This window comes from Rhinolophus ferrumequinum, chromosome 2 (assembly GCF_004115265.2).
Source record: "Rhinolophus ferrumequinum isolate MPI-CBG mRhiFer1 chromosome 2, mRhiFer1_v1.p, whole genome shotgun sequence".
Classification (NCBI taxonomy): domain Eukaryota; kingdom Metazoa; phylum Chordata; class Mammalia; order Chiroptera; family Rhinolophidae; genus Rhinolophus; species Rhinolophus ferrumequinum.
Genome location: NC_046285.1, coordinates 70,949,419 through 70,971,265, shown reverse-complemented (window position 1 = coordinate 70,971,265; position 21,847 = coordinate 70,949,419). Strand labels below are relative to the sequence as shown.

Below are 21,847 nucleotides of genomic sequence, written 5' to 3'. Positions count from 1 at the left end.
TCATTTGTGTCAAAAATAACACAGCAAAAACCATCTACAAACTGACAAAATTGGTTACTAATAGAGAGTGGGTTGGGACTAGGGTGGAAAAGATGGGTGGGGACGAAACTGAAAGAAAGCATAGGGGAGTGACACTTATGTAAGTATGCCTTTTAAAAATAGTTCTGACTATTGGAAGTATATCGCACACACTCAAAAAAATCAAGAAAGATACTTTAAAAATTCTAAAATGGAATATAAACTGAAGCAAATGAAGCTAACTGTACTTCAAATTAATAACATACTCAAATTAATAACATAATCCAAGTATACTTTGAACACTGACTTTTAAGTATATGTATACCCTTAGGCTAAAGACAAAAAGGCACTGTAAACAGATATTGAATTCTAGTGAGTAGATTTAGTCTTCATAGTGAATGGTATGGGCTAGCAATGCTGAAACTATTTTTTGTGTATTCTAGGACTGAGGAAATGAATACATATATTGTAGATAATAGAAGCCAGGTTTCTCATTGTAAGAAAAAGGAGTTATAAAAATAGAGAGATGGCTAGGAGGAATCCTGCAATGTGGAGATTGGAATTAGAGGTATTAGTATGGAGATAGAGAGCACGATTGACAGATACCGTGTTTCTCCGAAAACAAGACCTAGCCGGACAATCAGCTCTAATGTGTCTTTGGAGCAAAAATTAATTATTATATAAGTATTAATTATTATATTATAGTAAAATAAGACTGGGTCTTATATAATAATATAATATAATGTAATATAATATAATACAATATAATAATATAATACCGGGTCTTATATTAATTTTTGTTCCAAAAGACACATTAGAGCTAAGGGTCTGGCTAGGTCTTATTTTCAGGGAAACACGGTAGATAGGTAGGTAGATAGATAGACAGACAGACAGAGACAGATAGATACATAGATATAAATAAAGTGTATATACAAAAGGCCTAAAATAGTAGCAATGATCACATCTAGCACCTAGATTTTGGTTTCTAAATTCCATTTTGCACTAAAAGAATTTGGGTTCCTTGGAGCAATGGATGATTCCAAGGCTAGTTCTGAGAATGTAAAAGATGAGTCTGGAACTCGTGTTGTGCCAACAAGAAAAAAAGGCTGATGGGGAAAAGTCAAAACCACATAATAGCTCATTCAAAAGACCCTCACCCATCAAACTGAGGATGCAAACTGAGCATCACAGTTATGAGCCATTGAATAAAATAGGAATCCATAAATCCATATACCAATATAAACACAAGAATAAATACATAAATGGGGAAGAAGGGAAAGTTTTCCTTATGGACTTCCAACTAAGACACTTAGAAGAAAGTAATAAATATAGAACAAATGATGGAATTAGAAAATCAGCATTTAGCAACTATCATGGTAATAATAATTGAATCAGAGTAGTAATAATTGATTCGGGGAAGAATAATTAACGTGTGCTCAAACCAGTGAGTGAATGTTTGATGAGAAGCAGGATATTTATACAGACATAAAGTGCTTTTCCACAAAATACTTATTAATTACAAAGGTAAAAATAGTAATTTTATGGCAGAGAAACCTGGCAGATACCAGTTTCATTAAGTGATCAAAGTTATTACAGCCAGTTTTGCAGCAAAGCAACATTGTGTTCCTCCTGATACAGTGAGCAAAGAACACAGCATTTCTGTGATAGTCCTGCTGAAAATGCATAACCTGAATCTAATCGTGAGGAAACTATAAATATACCCAAATTGAAGGTTATTCTACAAAATAACTCTTCAAAAATATCAAGATCATGAAATTCCTCTCACTCTCCAAAAAAAAAAAAAAAAAAAATTAAATAAAAAAAAAATTGAGGGATTACTTCAGATTAAAGGAAAATAAAAATACGTGACAATTAAATATAACATAATTGTTGATTAAATCCTGGGTCAGAAATACAAAAAAAATCCCCCCCCTTTGCTACAAAGGATATTAGTAAGGCAACTGGCAAAATTTCAATAAGGTCTACAAACAAGATAATATTACATCAATGTTAATTTCATTTATTTGGATAATTGAATTATAGCTGCTTTAAAAACGTCATTTTTTTAAAAAGAAACACACACTTATGTATTTAGGGGTAAATGGGCATTATAGCAACTTATTCCCAAATGGTCCAGGAGAAAAAAACCTCACCGAGCTATGTATATCTCTATCTATTAAGAGAGAATGATAAAGCAAAGGTTAAAAAAACATTTGGGAAATCAGGATGAAGGGTATATGGCAGTTCTGGAAACTCTATATAAATCGAAAATTATTTTAAAATATTTTTTAAAGATTAATAATAGTGACTAGTTGTTAGCAGCCTGAGGGTTTAAAACATGTAATCATTTTAATTTTCTAAGGCACAGATTTGTGCTATTCCACAGCAAAACTGGAGGGTATCGGCAGTGTATCAATTAGCTGGAAAGCCTCACAGTCCACAATCCAACCTATTTCCCATTCATCCTCGACTATAAAATAGCTCTTATGAAGTGATAAAAACTTTATTTCTTCGTGAAAAATGCCTTTAAGAAGAAAGCTAAGGATTATTTCCAGTACCGTGTTTCCCTGAAAATAAGACCTACCCTGAAAATAAGCCCCAGTTAGGATCGTCAGCCAGACGGACGCATTTAGTACGTTATGACGGTGTTCCAGAAGAAGATGACATGACTGTATTTGAATAAATGTAGATTGCTGTACATGAAAAAATAAGACATTCCCTGAAAATATACCCTAATGTGTCTTTTGGAGCAAAAATTAATATAAGACCTGGTCTTATTTTGGGGGGAACACAGTAACAGGACTGGAAAGAAAGAAAAGGGTTCCTAACCAGAAAGCAGACATTTTGGATGACTTCAAGTGTGGCCTGTCAAATCCACCTATGCTGTGAATAAATCCACCATGCACTCTATATGAAAAGAAGAAAGGGCAAGTTAAGAAACTGTTTCAGTCAGTACTTTATGCTGTGAAGACAACTGATTCAACAATTAATAAATACAAAGTTGGTGATGTCAACTTGTGTGAGGATATGAGGCAACAAGTGTCCTTTGAAGAAAATATGAGAAACCCAGAAGCACGTACAAATATTAATATGAAGCAATAGAAGGAAAAATATCAGGGAGGTTTCCAAATTATATGCCACGGATGTATGTGAGAATCTGGAGGTTTATATAGGTCCCTAGGATATATCTGTTATAAACACTGGTACAGATATACCTCAAAAGATGAGAAATTCAATATAATAGACTCGATGTTTATACGAAAATGTTGTGAAAGGACTTCAAGAGTTGTTATAGCTTTTGTTACTTAAAAACTAGTAATACTGCAGATATTTCTAATCCTGAATACCACTAGACCTCTTTTAAATTATACTAAATTGGCTCCTAAAATGTCATAATTCACCAAAAATATAAAAATGATAAGTACTTTCAATTAAACACTAAATCCCTGAAGGTTGGAGTATCAGATAATTATACACTAATAGCTGCTGGTTTTCTCTTCAGGAATTGTAACATATTCACAGCAGCAGTTTTGTTATTTCTAAAGAATTGAAACAGTAGAGAACTATAGTTCTCTATCCAATTAGATTAGCTAGTTCATGTATTTAAACCCACTACGCATTTACAAGAACAAAACCAACAATAAAACGTTTACCTCAAAAAAGGGCATTATGTAATTAACCTGTTCTTCTGTTTGGAGTATGAACATTTTCCCCACTGACGTGCCTCATTTTGACTTGTTTTCAAGGTTCTTGGAAATCTTTTCATGACAGGGCTTAACATTGAAATTGCTTCTTGTATTAAAATCCAATTTTTCCCCTGAATAGGCAAAGGCAGAAAAAGGGTGCAGAACCAAAGGAAATGCTTTATAATAAATAAGCTCAGGCCATTTTTTATGGTTGAGAAACTAAATAGGCTTGTTCTGACTTTTTATTCTCCCATAATCTCACCTTTGCATTTTACTAGCCACTGTCAAGTACTGAATGGCTTTCCTGATTTTGTTTTATTGATATAACTTTTAGAGATTTATTAATTCACTATCATCTTTATTTTAAGCCATTAGAAAATCGAGATAGGGATAATGCTCTGGTAAAATCCTCTGTGTCCTAGATGCAATTAGATACAACTTTTGAAAGTACTTATTATTGGTGATGTACATGTCCTATGTCGAAGGTTGTCTCTAAAGTTTTTTAACACGGAGAAGACTATTAGTGAAAAATTATTGAGTACTCAATGCGCACGCGTGCACATACACACAATTATATACATGTAATAAAAGCTTAATTCACTATTTTAAAAAAGCCAAATCATTTAAAAATCCATATACCGTAAAATTCACTCCTTTCAAGTGTACAATTCAGTGTTTTTTAAAACTATATTCACAAGGCTGTATAATCATCACCACTATCTAATTTCAAGACATTTTTATTATTCCCAAAAGAAATGCCATACTCATTTAGGCATTACTCTCCATTCCACTCTCTCCTCCGATCCTGGCAATGACTAATCTACTGTCCTGTCTCTTCTTAAAACTTTTTTAAATTTACTTATTAAAACTTTTCATAAAAATGGAATTATACAATATGTGGCCTTTTATGTCTGGCTTCTCTTCACTTAACATAACATTTTCAAGGTTCATCTATGTTGGAGCATGTATCAGTACATTCCTTTTTATAGCTCAATAATATTCCATTGTATAGATATACACATTTTGTTTCTACATTTACCAGTTAACGGATTATTTGGGTTGTTTCCATTTTTGGCTGTTATAAATAATGGTGCTCTAAATACTCATGTGCAAGCTTTTGTGTGGACATGGGTTTTCCACTTTCTTGTGTATGTACTATGGAAAACAATTGCTGGGTTATATGGCAACCCTGTTTAATTTCTGAGGAACGACCAAACTGCTTTCCAAAGAGCCTGCGCTGTTTTGAATTCCCAACAGCAATGTATGAGGGTTCCAATATCTCCATATCCTCATCAATACCTTTTTTATTTTTTAAATAATAGCCATCCTGGTAAGTATGAAGTTGTGTCTTGTGGTTTTTATTTGAATTTCTTTAATGATTAATGGTGTTGAGCATCTTTTCATGTGCTTATTGGCCATTTTGTATATCTTCTTTGGAGAAATATCTACTTAGATCCTTAGCCCATTTTAAAAATTGGATTATTCATTTTATTGTTGACTTGTAAATATTCTTTATATATTCAGGATACCAAACCCTTATCAGATATATAATTTGCACACATTTTCTTCCATAATGGATTAAGCAATGGTTTCTTGAATTTTACACCAAAAAACAAAAACATAAAAACAGATAAATTGGATTTCATCAAACATAAAAGCTTTTTTGCTCCAATGGACATTATCAAGGAAAAAACAACAGAATGGTTTCTGATGAGAAACTGGCTGTTACTCTTATTGAGGATCCCTTGTACTGGATGATTTGCTTTTCCCTTGCTGCTTTCAAGATTCCCTTTTTGTCCCTGTCTTTCATTAGTTTGATTATGAGGTACTTTGCTGTGGATCTCTTTAACTTCACCCTACTTGGATTTTGTTGAGCTTGGATGTGTAGATTCATGTTTTTCATCAAATTTGGGGAGTTGTCAGTCGTTATTTTTTTAAATATTCTATCAGTACTTTTTTCTCTTTCCTTTCCTTCTGGCACTCCCATTATGTTGGTGTGCTTGATGTTCTACAGGTCTCTAAGATTCCATTCATTTTTTTGTTTTTTTTCTTTCTGTTCCTCAGGGTGAATATTCTCAATGGACCTATCTTCAAGCTTGTTAATTCCTCTGCTTGGTCCAATCTGCTATCAGCCCCTCTAATGTGCATTTCATTTCAATTATTACACTTTTCAACTCCAAAACTTATATTTGGTTCCTTTTTTTTTTTTTAAAGAACTTTTATAGAAACTTTTAATTTAAGACATTGTATTTTTTTATATTCGCTATTTGAGGAGACATTGTTTTTATACTTCTCTTTAGCTCTTTAAATATCATTTCCTTTAGTTCTTTGAAGATAGTTGAACTAGCTGTTTTAAAGACTTTCAAGGTGTCAGGTCAAATTATGACAATTCTCACAATTATCATGGGATGGGAGCTTATAACCCATTTGGCTCCTTCCAGTGGCTGCTAGGCTGCTGGTTTTCACAGCGATGATTTGGTTTTCAAGGCTACTGTGCAATTAAGGAGAGAGGGGTGGGTATGTGGCAAATTAAAATGCCAAAAAGCTTGCTGCTTTTCCCAAGATTCTGCTGTCTTTCTTGAATAAACATATCACAGATTGTTGCAAGCTTTTGGTTAATTTCCGGAGTTCTAAAAAAGATGACTTGGACAATTTTTGTCAGTGTTTTTGTTGCTTTTATGTAGGAGTGAATTTTGGGAGATGCTCTCTACGCCATTCTTACTGATGTCCTAATTATTTTTAAGTGAAAAATACACATGCTCGTCCATGGAAGGAATAATATTTTCTGCCCCCATTCTGATATATTATCCAGTGCATAAAATCTTCAAGAACCTCAGTTGAGCTTATTAGCATATCTGAAGGCCATATCACATGGTATTATAATTGTGATGGCGCCTCTTGACCTTTCTAGACCACCCTGTGGCCGCTCCATTCTCCTGGTCAGTTGGGTTGAAACCCTTATGATTATCTGACATTTCACTTACTCTTCTGTTTCCACATCCCCTCAGGTCTTCCTTCACAGTCTTACTCATACATAACCTTTCTTTCCATTACCAATTCTCGCTCACCTGCCCCAAGTCTCTCTCTCCTTTGTTTACCAATAGTAAGTGACTCTTCATATAAACACCTCTTTGATGAGTTCATTCCAGGAATCACAGGGTTCCATCAATCTCATCCTGTCTTCTTCTGAATAAAGTCTAGTCTGGATAAAATCTGGCCCTCGAAGTTTTCACAGTCTGGACCCAATCTGAACTGGAGGTCAGACAAATTGGGTTCTGGCCCTAGTTTATTTCTTGTGGAATCTTTCATACCTGTTGTACAGGGTATAGAACATGATTGAGGACCTACTATGTGCTAAGCTCAGAGTCAGTTCACAGAGATATAGATAAGTAAACCCACAGTTACAATATGTTGTAGTTAAGAACTATGTAGAAGGATCAATTAAGAAGATATCAGAGAAAGTTCTTTTGAAAATACAAAGAATTACAGAAGTGAAAGGTATGACTGTCTTTTTTCTTATTTGTTTACCTGCACTATGATAACCTAAAAGATTTAGACCATGGGACTTCTACATTTATAGGAGGCCACATAAATACCTGCGAACCTTGTAGCATTTATGTCCTCATCTTTAAAGCAGGAATGACACCTGTCCTCCTTACTACCCAGGATGGTAGTGAAGGACCATAATAGAAGACACATGTAGGGTCCTTGTGATATTCCTTACAAATCCCACTCATTATCAAAACAATTACTATCAATAAATAAAAATAAATAATAAAAATATTCTCAGTTTTTCTTACCTATGCTTCTCAAGTCATGTTGTCTTCATTTGAACACTGGTTTGGACAATTTAGTGAGAATAAGTAATTTACCCCTGTTAAGCATTTTGTGGAATACCTTTTATGAATAGAGTCTTATAATCACACTGCAAAAACATTAATAATTGCTGATATGTCCCCATAACAATCATGGAGGAAAAAAAGTAGTTACTTACGCTCTGCTTTTAACTTTCCAAGGATGGAATTTTCTCCTCTGCACATGGTTCTGAACATATGGAAAGGAAAGAAATAATTATGGAGGTCCCAAACAAACCAATCCCAATAGGAATATATCTGTGGGGTTTAGTCCTAATCCAAGTAAAAACAGAACAATGCTTTTATAAGAATATGCTACATAGATTTTTTTAAAAGCTAAAAAACCACATTACTGTCACTTTTGTATTGTTACTGATGAGGCAAGGTAGTTGGCCATTTTGAGGTGAGTAAATGGAAAAGTTATAAAATTGATGTTAGATTTCAGAAAGAGATGCTATTTTTAAATGATAGATTATCAATGAACTTTCCCTCTCAGAAAATTTGGTGACAGCAAAGATAAATTTAGAATGCCTCAACAGATAAGAATACTTACAGAAATCACATTGCTTCCAGAGGTGAAAAGGGCAAATACTTAGCAGAGTAATTTCGGAATTAAAGAGACTATTATAGTTGGGCTGTCTCTAAAGTCGGCAAAGCCCTTTAAAGGGAAAAATATAGTCTCAAATAACTGACTCTACTAATGACTTTGTTTCTCAACACTCTGATAACAGTCGATGAATTATAAAGACTGACAAAACAAAAAATTCTATGCTCCATCTGCTTGCTCTATGAAACTAATTAAAAATATAGTTATGCCTGGGAAATGCTGATATTATTAAAGCTGATGCCAGCAAATACAGATGTAGTTGCATAATAAAAGTCTACAGTTTTGGTTGCTGAACAAAAGCCAAGCATGTTATTTCATTCAGCTGGTTCAAACCCAAGAAAATAGTCACAGAAAATAATTACAATTGACAGTATTCCAAAAATAATATTAGAACGGCAAATAAAGTGGATAAAATCCAATTAAACATTATGTCAGAGCCTTAAATACTTGAAAAGCTTTGTTTGTCATGTTACAAATCAGATAATAATAGAAATGGGCAAATCTTCAATCCAAGTGTATAGACCAAAGCACAGTTAAAGTTCTCCGAGTGTCATCAGGCGAAATTACCCAAGAGGAAACAAACAACAACCAAAAAATCTTTACTTGAAACCCTGGCAGACAGACAGATGCAAGCTTGAAAAGTCAGAAAAAAACAAGAGGATAAAAAAAATAAAAAGGAATTTCCACCACCATGGTGTGTTCAAACTCTGTCTGCACAGAGGACCCTCAGATCCTACAAGGGGTGCCTTTGGGGAGGGGTCCAGCAGTAGGGCAGCTAAGCCCCCACCCCCAATTTGACCATGACCTGAACCCTTATCTACTTTACACACTGGGGTTCTGGGTACGGTCTCCTTTGTCCTTTCCCCCACCCACAAAAGGGTTTGATTAGAAAGGTGGGAAACAACTACCGTGTTTCCCCGAAAATTGGACCGGGTCTTATATTAATATTTGCTCCAAAAGACGCTTTAGGGCTTAGGTTCAGGGGATGTCATCCTGAAAAAACATGCTAAGGCTTATTTTCTGCTTAGGTCTTATTTTCGGGGAAATACGGTACAGGCGGCTCTGAAAAACAAGGGCTATTAAAAGAAAATAGCCAGGTTCCGGTCCTTGCTTTGACTCATGCGAGTGTGATACTGATTAGGGTTCTTCTGCATCTCAGGTCATAGAGCTCACAACTGGCAGCTGGAATCGTGCCCAGGCCTGTCGACTTACGTACCTTTTTACGCCCATGTTCCTTCCCAGGTAAGTGACCCAGAGAGAACTCCGGCTGCCTTTCCATCACTTTCTACCCCTCCTCTCTACACCTGCCCACTACCTCTCAGCCCTCTTCATAATGCTCCACTGACCAAGGCTGAAGCCTCAAGGGCCTTTTGGAGTGAACATGGAAACTCTGCTTTTTAGAATATCAAGAATAGGACTTACCACTTTCCCTACAATTTTAACAAAAATGTGGTAGAGAAAACAGAATTAAAACTGCAGAAGATAGGAAAGAACCGTCATGCTTCACTTACTAGCAGAGATTAATATTACCAGTCTCGTTGAAGGATTTGTTACCTAAAGAATCATAAACATCCACAAATCATAGCATTTTAAGCATTTCGTTTTTTTTTTCTTTACTTACTGAAAAGAATATGGAAAGTTCAAGAACTATTTGGTGGCTGAATAATAATTTAAAAGTCAATATTTTATATATATTATATATATTTTTATATATACATATATAAAGTCCTCATCACCATTTATAAGATCTATATGTATACTATATAAAAATATATATATGTATACAATACATGTGAATATAAGAGACTAATATTTTGGTTCTTTAGTATATATAATAATCATAAATGGAGACGAGAACTTTTAATATATATTTTATATTATATATTTATATAATATATATTATGTATATTATTTTATATGTATATTTCTATATTGTATATTTTATATATTATAAAAATTACATATATATCATATATAAATACACACACACACACACACACACACACTCGGCAGTGACTATAAAAGAGACGAATATTTTAGTTCTGTTATACGTGCCATGTATCCTAGGCCTACCATTTACGATTTTTCGGGGGCATGTGAAATCTTACCAACTAGTAAACAGGCCAAGATTCAAAAGTAAAATAAAGGAAAGTATTCATCTGTTCAACACCCCACTGAGTAGATGTGGAAACACATTTCCATTCCATTCACCCGCTTGTATACATGACTGACTGAAAGCTGAAAACGGACGATTGTAGAACTTTGGCACCTGTAGTTGAAGTGCATTATTGCCTGGAGAGCGCTTCCTCCACCGGTTGAAATGTCTCCTTCAAACCCTGGCAGAAGTGGTGTCACAACATACACCCGGTATCTCTGGCTTTCCCTGAAAAAGTCAGATGCAGAGAGATTCACCAAAAAAAAAAAAAAGATACATACAGGAACAGTTTAACATGACAGCCAAGCAGGTCACATGGTTTTAGAGACTGAGAGAATGGCTTCCTACAATATATTCTAGCACGTTTAAGGGCTTCGGGTGCTGCTGCATTGAAGCCAGAAGCTATTTTCCAGGCTGACAGTTCATAACAAACTGAAAAATAAGCTGAACTTGGCAGTAAAGTGGGAATTGTACCCACTATCTCTCTACAGTATAATCCTTCCTAGGGCAAAATTCATTGTAAGAAAGCCTTGCTTGGATCCCATAAAAAGGGAGGGGGTTACAACAAAGTTTTAAAAAAGCCTTTATTGTAATAGTTTAATGCGTAACAAGTTTTCTCCATAGTACCTAGCTCAGAGCCTGGCAAATAGCAAGCATTCAGTTAACAGTTGTTCAGTAGTTGAGTTCCCATAGCCTAGATCTCAAGGGTAAAAAGACTTACTAGGCCCATCCAGTGTATTTGCCAATGCAGAAATCATCATAGTTTAGAAACTCTGATTCAGCGGCAAAATGTTACCCTGGGCAGATGTTACCCTGGGTTCAAGAATTCTGTGTGACATTTTTAAATCCCCTGCATACATAACACACTAGTTTTTGGCCCACTCTCCCAACTGATTAACGACAGACTTTGAAAGAGAAGATTTTGGGTAGCCGTTGCTATTCAGTGATAGAACAAAAAGAAGAAAGTGTGGTTCCTTACTTTGATCTACATTCAGAAAGAAATTTGGAGAATTCTGTTCAAACAGGTATCTCCTATTGGAGGCAAAACTGTTCAAACCCTTGTCTCCATTTAAAAAATACACCAGAAGAGGAGAAAGTCTGCAAATGACTGTGGTACCCACTGTGGTCAGAATCTCAGTGTATATCCAAGAGATGCTACTGGTTAATTTTCAAATTAGATCTTAAACTTTTCATAATACTTAATTTCTAAACTTCCTTTTCATCTAAACAGCTATATTTTGCTTTCATGTGGACATTATTACTATTCCCTGACGGGTCATATTTCATTATTGATGTTTCTAAATGCCAATGTATGTATCAGGACATGTGAAAGTGAAGGTCGGGGCAGAAGTGACAGCCAACAGAAGTGTCTGGAGGTTGTGACCTTAACGGTGGTGCTGAGAAACAAGCATCTGAAGTAGGCTGTTGCAATGGCATGGATTAATCGCTAGATGGCAAACATAGTTTGAGGTGGAAAATAAACCATTTACAAAATGTAAACTGTTATCAGCCTAATAAGGGTAAGAGGCTGACATCCCTAAATGGTAAAAGGGATAGTGGAAATGAATAATAGAAAGAATGCATAAGCTATTTCCTCATAGCCAATAGTTAAAGGTCCAAACAAATTAAACTGGACATTTAAAAATTGACACCATCCTCAGCTGCCTTTCCAAAATCAGTATGGTCCACTGTCCCCTTGCTCAGGGGTGCACCTCCCGACTAAGGAAGGTTGGCTTATCTGTTCTCTGAGTCTTCTCTGCCTGGCAGAAACCCACTTCTTCCAGGGCAGCCTAAAAGGCTCCTTTCCCAGTCAAGTCGTCCTGGATCTTCCGGTCAAAATTGGTTTGTTCCTGCTTCTATGCCCCGTGGCACAATGCCAGGCCATCGTCTCACACTCTTTTGGCTTTACACGACAGTGACTCGTGTCTGCTAACTAGGCTATGGGATAAGCTCTTCTGAAATACAGGACATATGTCCACATATCTTTCTATCTGGGGCAGTGCCCAATAAAGGATCCTTGCACACGGTATGCACTCGGTACTATTTGCTTTCAGAGGATGGGGTCAGGGTAGAAGAATGTTCCTTCCTGGGAAGCCTCCAGTAGGGAAGAGATTAAGCTGCAGAAGACACTTTTCTTTCAATTAAATTCTATTTTATTTAAATTTTTTATTCTGGGAAAATGTATATAACATAAAATTTGCCATTTTAGCCATGTGTAACTGTACCATTCAGTGATATTAATTACTTTCATATGTTTTGCAACCATCATGATATCTATTTCCAAAACGTTTTCATGACCCCAAACAGAAACTCTGCGATAAATAAGCAATAACACCACATTTCCCTTTCCTGCAACTGCTGGTTCATCTCTAATCTACTTTCTGTCTCTATGAATTTGCCTATGCTAGATATTTCCTCTAAGTGGGACCATTTGTCCTTTTGTGTCTGACTTATTTCACTTAGCATAATATCCTCCAGGAATAGCATTGCTAGGTCATATAGTTACTATATGTTTAGCTTTTTGAGGACCCACCAATTATATTTTCTAGTGGATAATATATGCTCATAGTACAAAATTTACGAGGTAGATTATATGATGAAAAAAATTCTTTCACTTCTTTGTCCCCACCATTTCCACTCCCTGAGAGCAACTCCTATTACCTTCCACACTCTTTCAGAAATAGTCTATAAGCATATATACGTCTTCCTTCCTTTCTACACAAATGTTAGAATACTAAAGACACTTTTCTGAATGTTATTGTTATCATTTTTCATGGTATCCTGAAAATTCTTCGCTATCTGTACATAGAGTTGCCGATTTTTTAACGATGGCGACATAGTATTCCACCTTACAGCTACACCATATTTAAACCAGTTCTCTATTGATAGACCTTTAAACTGTTTCTAATATTTTGCTATTTCAAAATAACTATTTTGTTATGTATGCTGAGCCACATAAGTCATTTTTCAAATTTGTTGAAAAAAAATCTTAGAAGTGGTATTATTGGTCTTGAACACCAAGTTTGTGATTCTGTTTGTAAAAAATGGTTCCCTTTTATCCTTGTGTTTTATAAAAGTAAAAATGACTGCAAAATGGGAGACCTCATATGTAGGATATTGAGAAATGTCCTATAATCGGGGGGGATGACTTCGTAAGTTACATCAAAGTCTCCGCTGTACACCTGAAACTAATGTAAAATAATATCGAATGTCAACTGTAATTTAAAAAGGTAAATTAAAAAAAAGAAATGTCCTATAAAAATCTTACACCTTTAGATAAAACATTCTTGCAAAGTGACTTTTGTAGAAATCAGAATAGTCACATGTCCTTGAGACTGTTGGCTCCATATCAAGGCCTTTGCTTTTTCACAATGCAGTAGTTCTTGAATTTCCTGAATGATGAAATTTTTAAACTGTGTTCAGCAAATGAGCAGAAACGACTTAAGATTTTCACTGTTGTATAAAAAAGCGGCCTAGAATTTCAAACCATAAAATTGTGGTTGTGTAAGACAATGAAGAGAAAAGTTCTATTCAAGAGTATGTCCAGTCTCCTTCCTTGATCCCATCCATAGAAAATACCAGTTCCCAGCTGCTGAGGGTTCTAACCTCGTCTGAAACACGGCACCCTCAGCAGATCAGGGTGGTGCAAATGATAGCAATCAGCGGAGGGCAGGAACCAGAGCCCCTAATGTGCAGAATTATTTATGATCTTAAAAGCCAGATAAGAGCTAGTGGGCACCGAGCCATCCTGCAAGCAACTGCTTCATCCCCTTTAGTTTAGAACAATTTTATAAAATTGCATTTTAGGCTTTTTGTGAAAATAGGTTTTTCTTTCAATACTCACTAATTCTTATAGCAATGCTATGTATCATAGCTAAAAATTGGAAAGAAGTATCCAATAACAGAGGGGTGATTAACAAAATTATGCTATAGCCATTCAATGGATGTAACTTTTTGCAGCCACCAAAAATGACCACGATGATGACTTACTAGCAAAATACTTCTGGTACTGTGTTAAAATGGCCCCCTGCAAAGGTACAATTACAAGACAATTACAGATGTGGCAGGCTGATACTATATTAAATAATTTCTCCCCTTAAATGTGTTAACTTCCCCCACTGTGTGACATGAAGCAGGCATGCCTCCTAGGGTGGCACTCTCACAAAGGAACCAGAGCACAAATGTATCAGCTTCTTAGATTTGGGGAACTAGACAGAGATTTTTTTTGAGCTAAGGTAGGAGCATAAAGAAATAAAAATGAAGAGGGCAGACGGGTGGCTCAGTTGGTTGGAGCGCGGGCTCTCAACCACAAGGTTGCCGGTTCGACTCCTTGACTCCCGCAAGGGATGGGGACTGTACCCCCTGTAACTAACAATGGCAACTGGACCTGGAGCTGAGCTGCACCCTCCACAACTAAGAGTGAAAGAACAACAATTTGGAAAAGTCCTGGAAGGACACACTGTTCCCCAATAAAGTTCTGTGCCCCTTAACCAATAAAACCTTAAAAAAAGTAAAAAATAATAAAAATAAAAATGAGACTCAGTGCAGGGACTCTGTCTTCTGCCTTCAAGGAGAGTTCCATGAAGAACAGGACTGACTCCATCACCTTTCTATTTTAGCACATGTGCTGCCGAAGTGAGCACCCATCATTTTTCAAACATGAGGATATAGGAGTGATGAGGATCTGAACCTTGCTTCGAGGGGAACCCCAGAGAAATGTACACCAGCTCACATGATGGCAGCAATAGAGAAGTGGCAGAAAGGCAGGAAAGGAGAAGGTTGAGGCCTCAAGATACAGTAAGCAGATGCCAGCACAGGCCTGAGATAGCTCAATACCGAGAGCTGAAAGCCCCTACCCAAAGACCCAGGGCGCCTAAGCATCTATACCAAGGGTGGGTGTGTGTAGCACCCTGATTGGCTGATTACAGAGCAGAAATAACAAGAAATCACTGAATTTGGCCATGTTTATTGGGAAATGAGCTAAACTAAATTTCCTTCTATTGTGTGGAAACAGGACTTAAGACAGAAATTCAGGTGAGTTACAGGAAAAGGAAGTAAGTTACAATTCAGCAGAAAATATAACTATGTATATGAGTATAAGCAAAAAAGGAAATAGGAAAATAAAAAGTGACTTTTTTAGGGTGATGAGAATGTGGGAATTTTTAATATTAATATTTTTAATTTTGTGATTGCTGTCATGCTATTTGTACCTTTAAAAACAGTAGTAATTCACCATGTAAATGAGCCGTACCAGTGGCTTTCTTCTACTTTGTTGCCCTCCTCTCCCATAAAATCCCTCCTCCTGCAGTCCATGGTCTGTCCTCAGGAGGGAGGACAGGCAGGAGAAGCTGGGTCTGCTGAGGATGGGGTCTCAGGGTCTGTACGAAGGCCCCAAAGGACGTCACTGTGCTTCTCCAGGGACAAGACGCTTTATTTTTTTGAGAATTTCAGCTTTAGAGATCATATTTCATTGCCTTAAACTTCAAGAGTTGGTTATAAATCCTATCACTGCTGTAGATTTTGCAGCAGTGAATGCTTCCAGAAATAAGAAGAATTACAGGTGGGGCTTAGTCTTTTGTGTGGAGAGAAATTTATACTATTGTGGTATCAGTTATGTGAGAATTGGATCTGTAGCTTCTCAGTGGTTTGAGACATAACCCATTTTATTTTCTTGGAAAATCTTTTAAAATGCAGTAGATCTTTCTGTGCTTCAGTTTTCTCATCTATAAACGAGAAGGTTGGCTAAAATCATTGCTAGTGCACTAGAAGTAGTGGACCTATTTAGCACTGACTTTGAATGTTATATGTGTGACTTTATACATAAGGACATATTCTATATTCTAGCATGCACAGACACATAATTTTTTCTTTGGTTATCTTTTGAAAATGACAAGCTCTTAAGTGTAAGAATGTTCAGGGTTAGCTCAATATCTAGGTTTCACTCTGGACTGCTAGCCTTTGGCAGGCCTGTCCCTCAGTGTTCCACAAATGAGATTCTACAAAAGTTATGCAACTGTTCTCACTATGGTCCAGACATAATTTATCCTCATTTTTAAAAAGAGTCTCTCCCTTCCTTCCTCTCTCTGCCAGGGCACATGCTCAAGCTCTACATAATTCTGCTCTTCCCGGTGCGAATCTTCACATCTATCTACTGAGATTACCACTTATACAATTTCTGGAATCAAGTAAAAGCAATTAAATGATCTAAATCAAAAGTTCTCCTGCCATGATATTTTGTCATCTCTGCCCCAATGTAACCTCGTCTTCAGAAACTTTATAGAGCTGGGAGATTATCCCACAAGAAAAAAAAAAAAGAAATCAGCAAATGGCATACTTAATTTAAATGTGTTTTTTTTCCTTTTTATTATAACTGCAGTTTAAATTTCTTTAAGACGGTGCTTTTGAAACATACCCAGCATGCTCTTACAGCTTGGTACACAAATGATAGGATATGATAACTACAGGATGTGGATTTTTCTTTAAACATTAGAAATTTTAATATATATTGCACAATCACTTTAAAAAATAAAATGTTCATCTGATTTTGTTATTTCAGAATAAAGTATCTCTCATAGAATTCTAGAAGGCTTACCGTTAGAACATTTCTCTTCCCTGAAATGAGGGACGCTGTGAAGAGCACAAGGGGAAGTCCTAAAGACATGGCTCGATCTCAGTCTCACTCATTAATAGCTGTAGGACTTGGACAACTTCCCTAATCTCATGTGGCTTCAGCTGCCTCATCTGGAGAATGGGGATAATTATGCATCCACTTCATAAGTGTGATGTGAGAATTGAATGAAGTAATGCATATAAAGCACCCTGGATGTGGAACAACTCAAAATCTGGTAACACAATTATTCAATTAACAACCACTGATTCCACTTGGAAAGCTTGTACACCTTCAAAGGATAGTAAATAGTGCCTAAAATTAAAACAAAGCAAAGCAAAACTGAGCTCACATTATGCTTCAGAATACCTTTTACTTTATTTAATATTTTAGGGGAGGGTATTATATAATCAATAATAGGGAATTCAAAAATTGATGTCCAGAAGAAGTCACCTGTGGATTTCTGGCAGGACACCTCTAGACAGTGTTTTAATAATGTGCCTCTCTTTGTCTCAGGATAAACAAGTACCAGCGGTAGGAAACCAAAGAGAGGTCCACTGACCCCGTAGTAGCCACCCCACCTACTAACTTAAGGCACATTAAACATCTCTTTAATGGAAACATTTCTGTTTCGAACATAAATATCAACGCAGAAACAATTGATTTGAGTATTGTACTTCTTTACCATTGCTCAAATTTACGGTGAGCTGGCATATTTCTAGATGATAAGTTTCCTAGAAATAACAACAATTTCTTACATGAACTGGCACTTTCTGGTTTTCATTTTTTTTTTCACATCCATTCATATGAGTGAGGTGGGGCAGATATTATTATTTTCTTTGTTGGTGTCAGAAAGGCAAACTGATATATTAATCATTAAAAGGACACATACCTGTAGATGACAGAGTTGGAAAGAACGCAGGTCTCCAGACACCTGGTCCCCAATTAATCTCAGATTCCCAGAGGCATTTCCCCCAGACCACTCAGTCAGGACAAACTGCAAGCCCTACCTGGCATTGTTCTGTACTTATAGGAAGCATGATGAGCTTGAGCAATCTTCAAAACTGTGTATTTTTCAATGCCATTTAGTATTAAAATACAAAGGCATTAAATCAACTGCCTCTTTTCATTGTGTCCTTTTGTATGTGTTGTCATTGTATGTGTTGTCAACTTCGTGGTGACAGCAATGCAAAATGCACTCTCTTGCTTCCCTACTTTTTTACCAAGGCAGCAAAATTATATATGTGCCAGTTTCCGTAAGCAAAATGGTTTCATCCTCAGATAACATTATTCATGGCACCTAGTGTTTTAAAATGTTTTCTACCTGGATTAATTGGTTCTACTCTATCTTTTTTTTTTTTTTGGCTCATTCAAACATGGCATAAAACAGTTGATTTTAGACTGTGGATTATGATTTCTTCTCCCGAATCCCTAGTAGATTTGAGTTGTCAAAGGCAGGCTTCAAGTGAGTTGGGAGCTGGTCTCAACTCTGAGACAGGTTTACTTATTAGAGCAGACCTTTGGTTTTCTGCAGAGATTCCCACAGCTCTTCTTAGTTCAGCACAGAGTGAACAATATTCTAAGACTCTAGGTCATGGATCAGAGCATGAAGGCTTTGCAAAAACCTGTTTCTGAAAAGAATGATGGCAGTTGAGAAGAAACAAGGAGGAAGTGAGGGAAGCAGAGCACTCACTTCAAGGAATTGGTGTGGGGCCGATGACAGGAGGCAGAAATAACAAAGCTCAGCCCGGTTGAGGGACCGGGCAACCTAAAGACTCCGATGTCTCTTGGGAGGGGAGGGACCTGGAAGAGAGCCCGTGTTCCTTGGTCAGGCCGGCTGAATGCTGTTATTTCCCTCCTTCTGCTTTGTGCTCTGTTCTCTTCTTCCAACAGCCAAAATTACACTTGTTGCTAGGCACGTGACTTTGGCAGGGAAGTTCTGAGTCTCAGCAGAATGGAGAGCAGACAAGTCAACGAAGAGACAGGGGTAAACTGGGGGTGGGCATATTACGACCCTCAGTATAGAGGAGGGGCCCCACTGCAGGCAGCCTGCAGAATGAGCTTTTTGAATTCTACCTTTACCTTTCCTAAGAACACAAGCTCACAGATTTGCAATTATTAAATGGAAATACATTTTAGAGTTGCAATTAACACAGGAGATGAACAATAACGTGGAGATAACAGAGGAGGGGAAAAATATAAAATATGTTTCTAGGATACGTGTGTGGATTAACTAAAACTTTGGATATGTAATCGACATACCACTTTGAAACGTGACTGTCAAAGAAAGCGAGACTACTTAGAGATCAGACATAAATGGTACGCAATTAATTTGAAATTTGATGGACTTGTTTCCCATTTTCTACAAAATTAGCATGAAATTGTGAGCCTTTAATGTGCTCTGTGAACTTCTAAGTGTGAGATACAAACAGGAGCTACCTTACCATTATCTCTTACCATGGACTTTCAGGAGCAGCTCACAGGATCACTAGGAAATGTTCAGCTGGAAAATATCCTCAAGTTCCTTCCAGCCCTAAAAATCTATGATTTTAGAAGTGGCCCATATTTTTAAAGACAGATCAATATACTAAAGAAAAATATTCTTTTGGTCTTCCAAACACTTAAAAACAATCTTACAGTTACTTATTAAACCACATACTATAGGAAACTAATAACTGGGATGAGTAAAATTGAGGTTGAAGGTGTACAAGCTACTCTCCTTATTAGCCGATCATAGTTCCAAAACTCATGATTCACTGCTCAGCCCAGTGAGCTCATTTGTCACCTTAATGTATTTCTGTGACTTATTCCAATCTTACGAAAAGATTATTTTTCTCTTTTTGTCAAATGTGCTTTATAAAGTGGACACTCCTGCATCATTGAAATGCAAGAGTTGACAGAAAGATAATGCAATTTTGTAAATGAGATATAAATTGACCCATAGAATTGGAAGTCTGGCAAAGATGCAAGAAATGTCTGTGTGTGGTATACATGTTTGACTGTAAACAAGACTTTTTAAAAGTCATCTCAGAAACAGCTTATAGTGACTTTCTTTAAAAAAGTATATGAGAAGGCAAAGGAAATAAGTCACCTATAAAAGCACAGTCCATTATTAATATATATGGTCATATATGCTGTTCTAGGTAAATACTAAGTAATCCTGGTTGTGCCCTGAAGTGACCTGTGGGACATTACAAGATGCAGGTTCCTAGGCTCCACTCCAGGAAATTCTAATCCAGTAAGGCTGGAGTTGAGTTCAGCTCCCTGTATTTTTGTAAAGGTCCAGTGGTGATTCTGATGTGTAATGAAGGGTGAGGCCCACTGTCCGCCCTGCAGGATGTGGTGTGTATTGTGGTGCGCTGCCCAGATGCTCTCACCACAGGATTGAGACAGCCATTCCCTCAGCTACCGCGAGTGTGGACCACTGACTACTCACTCACTCAAAGGGAAGTACTCCTCCAAGAACTGCGCTCTAAAAGGACCTGCCTCACCCAAGGTCATTCCCTCTTCTTGGAGTCAGCCTGCATCCCATAACCAGTCCATGGGAGGAGGGGACAACAAAAGTCCAACCTTTTTGCCTTAATTTGGGGCAACCCTGAACAGGTTTTTAATTCTAGCCATCAATGAACTGGAGTTACACTATGTAGGGGATGGCCTTGGGTTGGAAGTCCAGAGACTTGAGCTCAAAGTCTGTTGTACCTATTGCTGTTAGTGGCCTACACAAGTCAGGTTACCTCTTGAATCTCAGTTTTTAACTCTCAAAATGGGGACAGCAACAACAATAACAAAAAAACTATATGATCTACTTTCAAGAATAGGTGTGAAGATTAAGTGAGAATCTGTAGATATAAACTGAATCATATAAAATCCTTTGGTAGTCACTGTTATAAAAAATGTTCTTAGGTCTAAAAGTCCCCACATATTAGGTCCCCACAAAAGATTTTAAAGTACCACATGACACTGGCACACAAAAAAATCTTTCAATCCCCAAATGTGTATGTACTGCATGTGTTCAATGAATTGAAATAATAAAGTATAAGGGTTTTGTTTGCTTGTTTCACTGCTTTTACACAGAGCTAAAATCAGTCATAAAAAGAAACAGTCCTGGGTGCCAAGATAATTCAGAGGAGGAAGTATGGCAAAGATGCAAGAAATGTCTGTGTGTACACGTATGTTTGACTGTAAACAAGACTTTTTAAAAGTCATCTCAGAAACAGAGCTTATAGTGACTTTCTTTAAAAAGGTATATGAGAAGGCAAAAGAGATAGGTCACCTATAAAAGCACAGGACATTATTAATATGTATGGCCATATATGCTGTTCTTTTACGTCTTTATGTCTTTTGAACAAATGGTGCTGAAACAACTGGATACCCACATGCAAAATAATGAAGCTGGACCTCTAGCTCCCACCATATACCACAAAAAAACAAAAACAAAAACAAAAACAAAAAAACCTCAAAGTGGGTCAAAGACGTAAATGTTAGAGCTAAAACTATAAGATTCTTAGACGACAACAGGAGGAAATCTTCATGATCTTGAATTAAGCAATGATTGTGTAGCAACGACAACAAAGCATAAGCAATAAAAAACAGATATATTGGATTCTACCAAAATTATAAACTTTTGTGTTTCAAAGGACAATATCAAGAAAGAAAAAAGAAAACACACTGAATGGGAGAATACATTTGCAAATCATAAATTTGATATGAGACTTGTTTCTAGAATATATAAAGAACTCTTACAACTCAACAATAAAAAGACAACCTAATTGAAAAATGGGAAGGGATTTGAACAGACATTTCTCCAAAGATAACACATGAATGACTAGTAAAGAAAAAGAAAAAATACTCAATATCATGAGTCATTAGGAAAATTCAAATCAAAACCACAATGAGATACCATTTCACACCTATTAGGAT

General features: G+C 36.5%; 1 protein-coding gene across 5 annotated transcripts in view; it reads right to left on the bottom strand.

Moving 5' to 3' along the window:
* PLD1 (phospholipase D1) overlaps positions 1 to 21,847 on the bottom strand; it is a 180,045-nt gene that overhangs the window by 21,150 nt on the left and 137,048 nt on the right. For all 5 annotated transcript variants that reach the window (XM_033128195.1, XM_033128221.1, XM_033128186.1 and 2 more), the window contains 2 exons: positions 10,435 to 10,548; positions 7,699 to 7,748 (listed from right to left, as the gene is read on the bottom strand). In XM_033128195.1, coding sequence (XP_032984086.1) covers positions 7,699 to 7,748; positions 10,435 to 10,548 — 164 coding nt within the window. The remainder of the gene's footprint in view (positions 1 to 7,698; positions 7,749 to 10,434; positions 10,549 to 21,847) is intronic.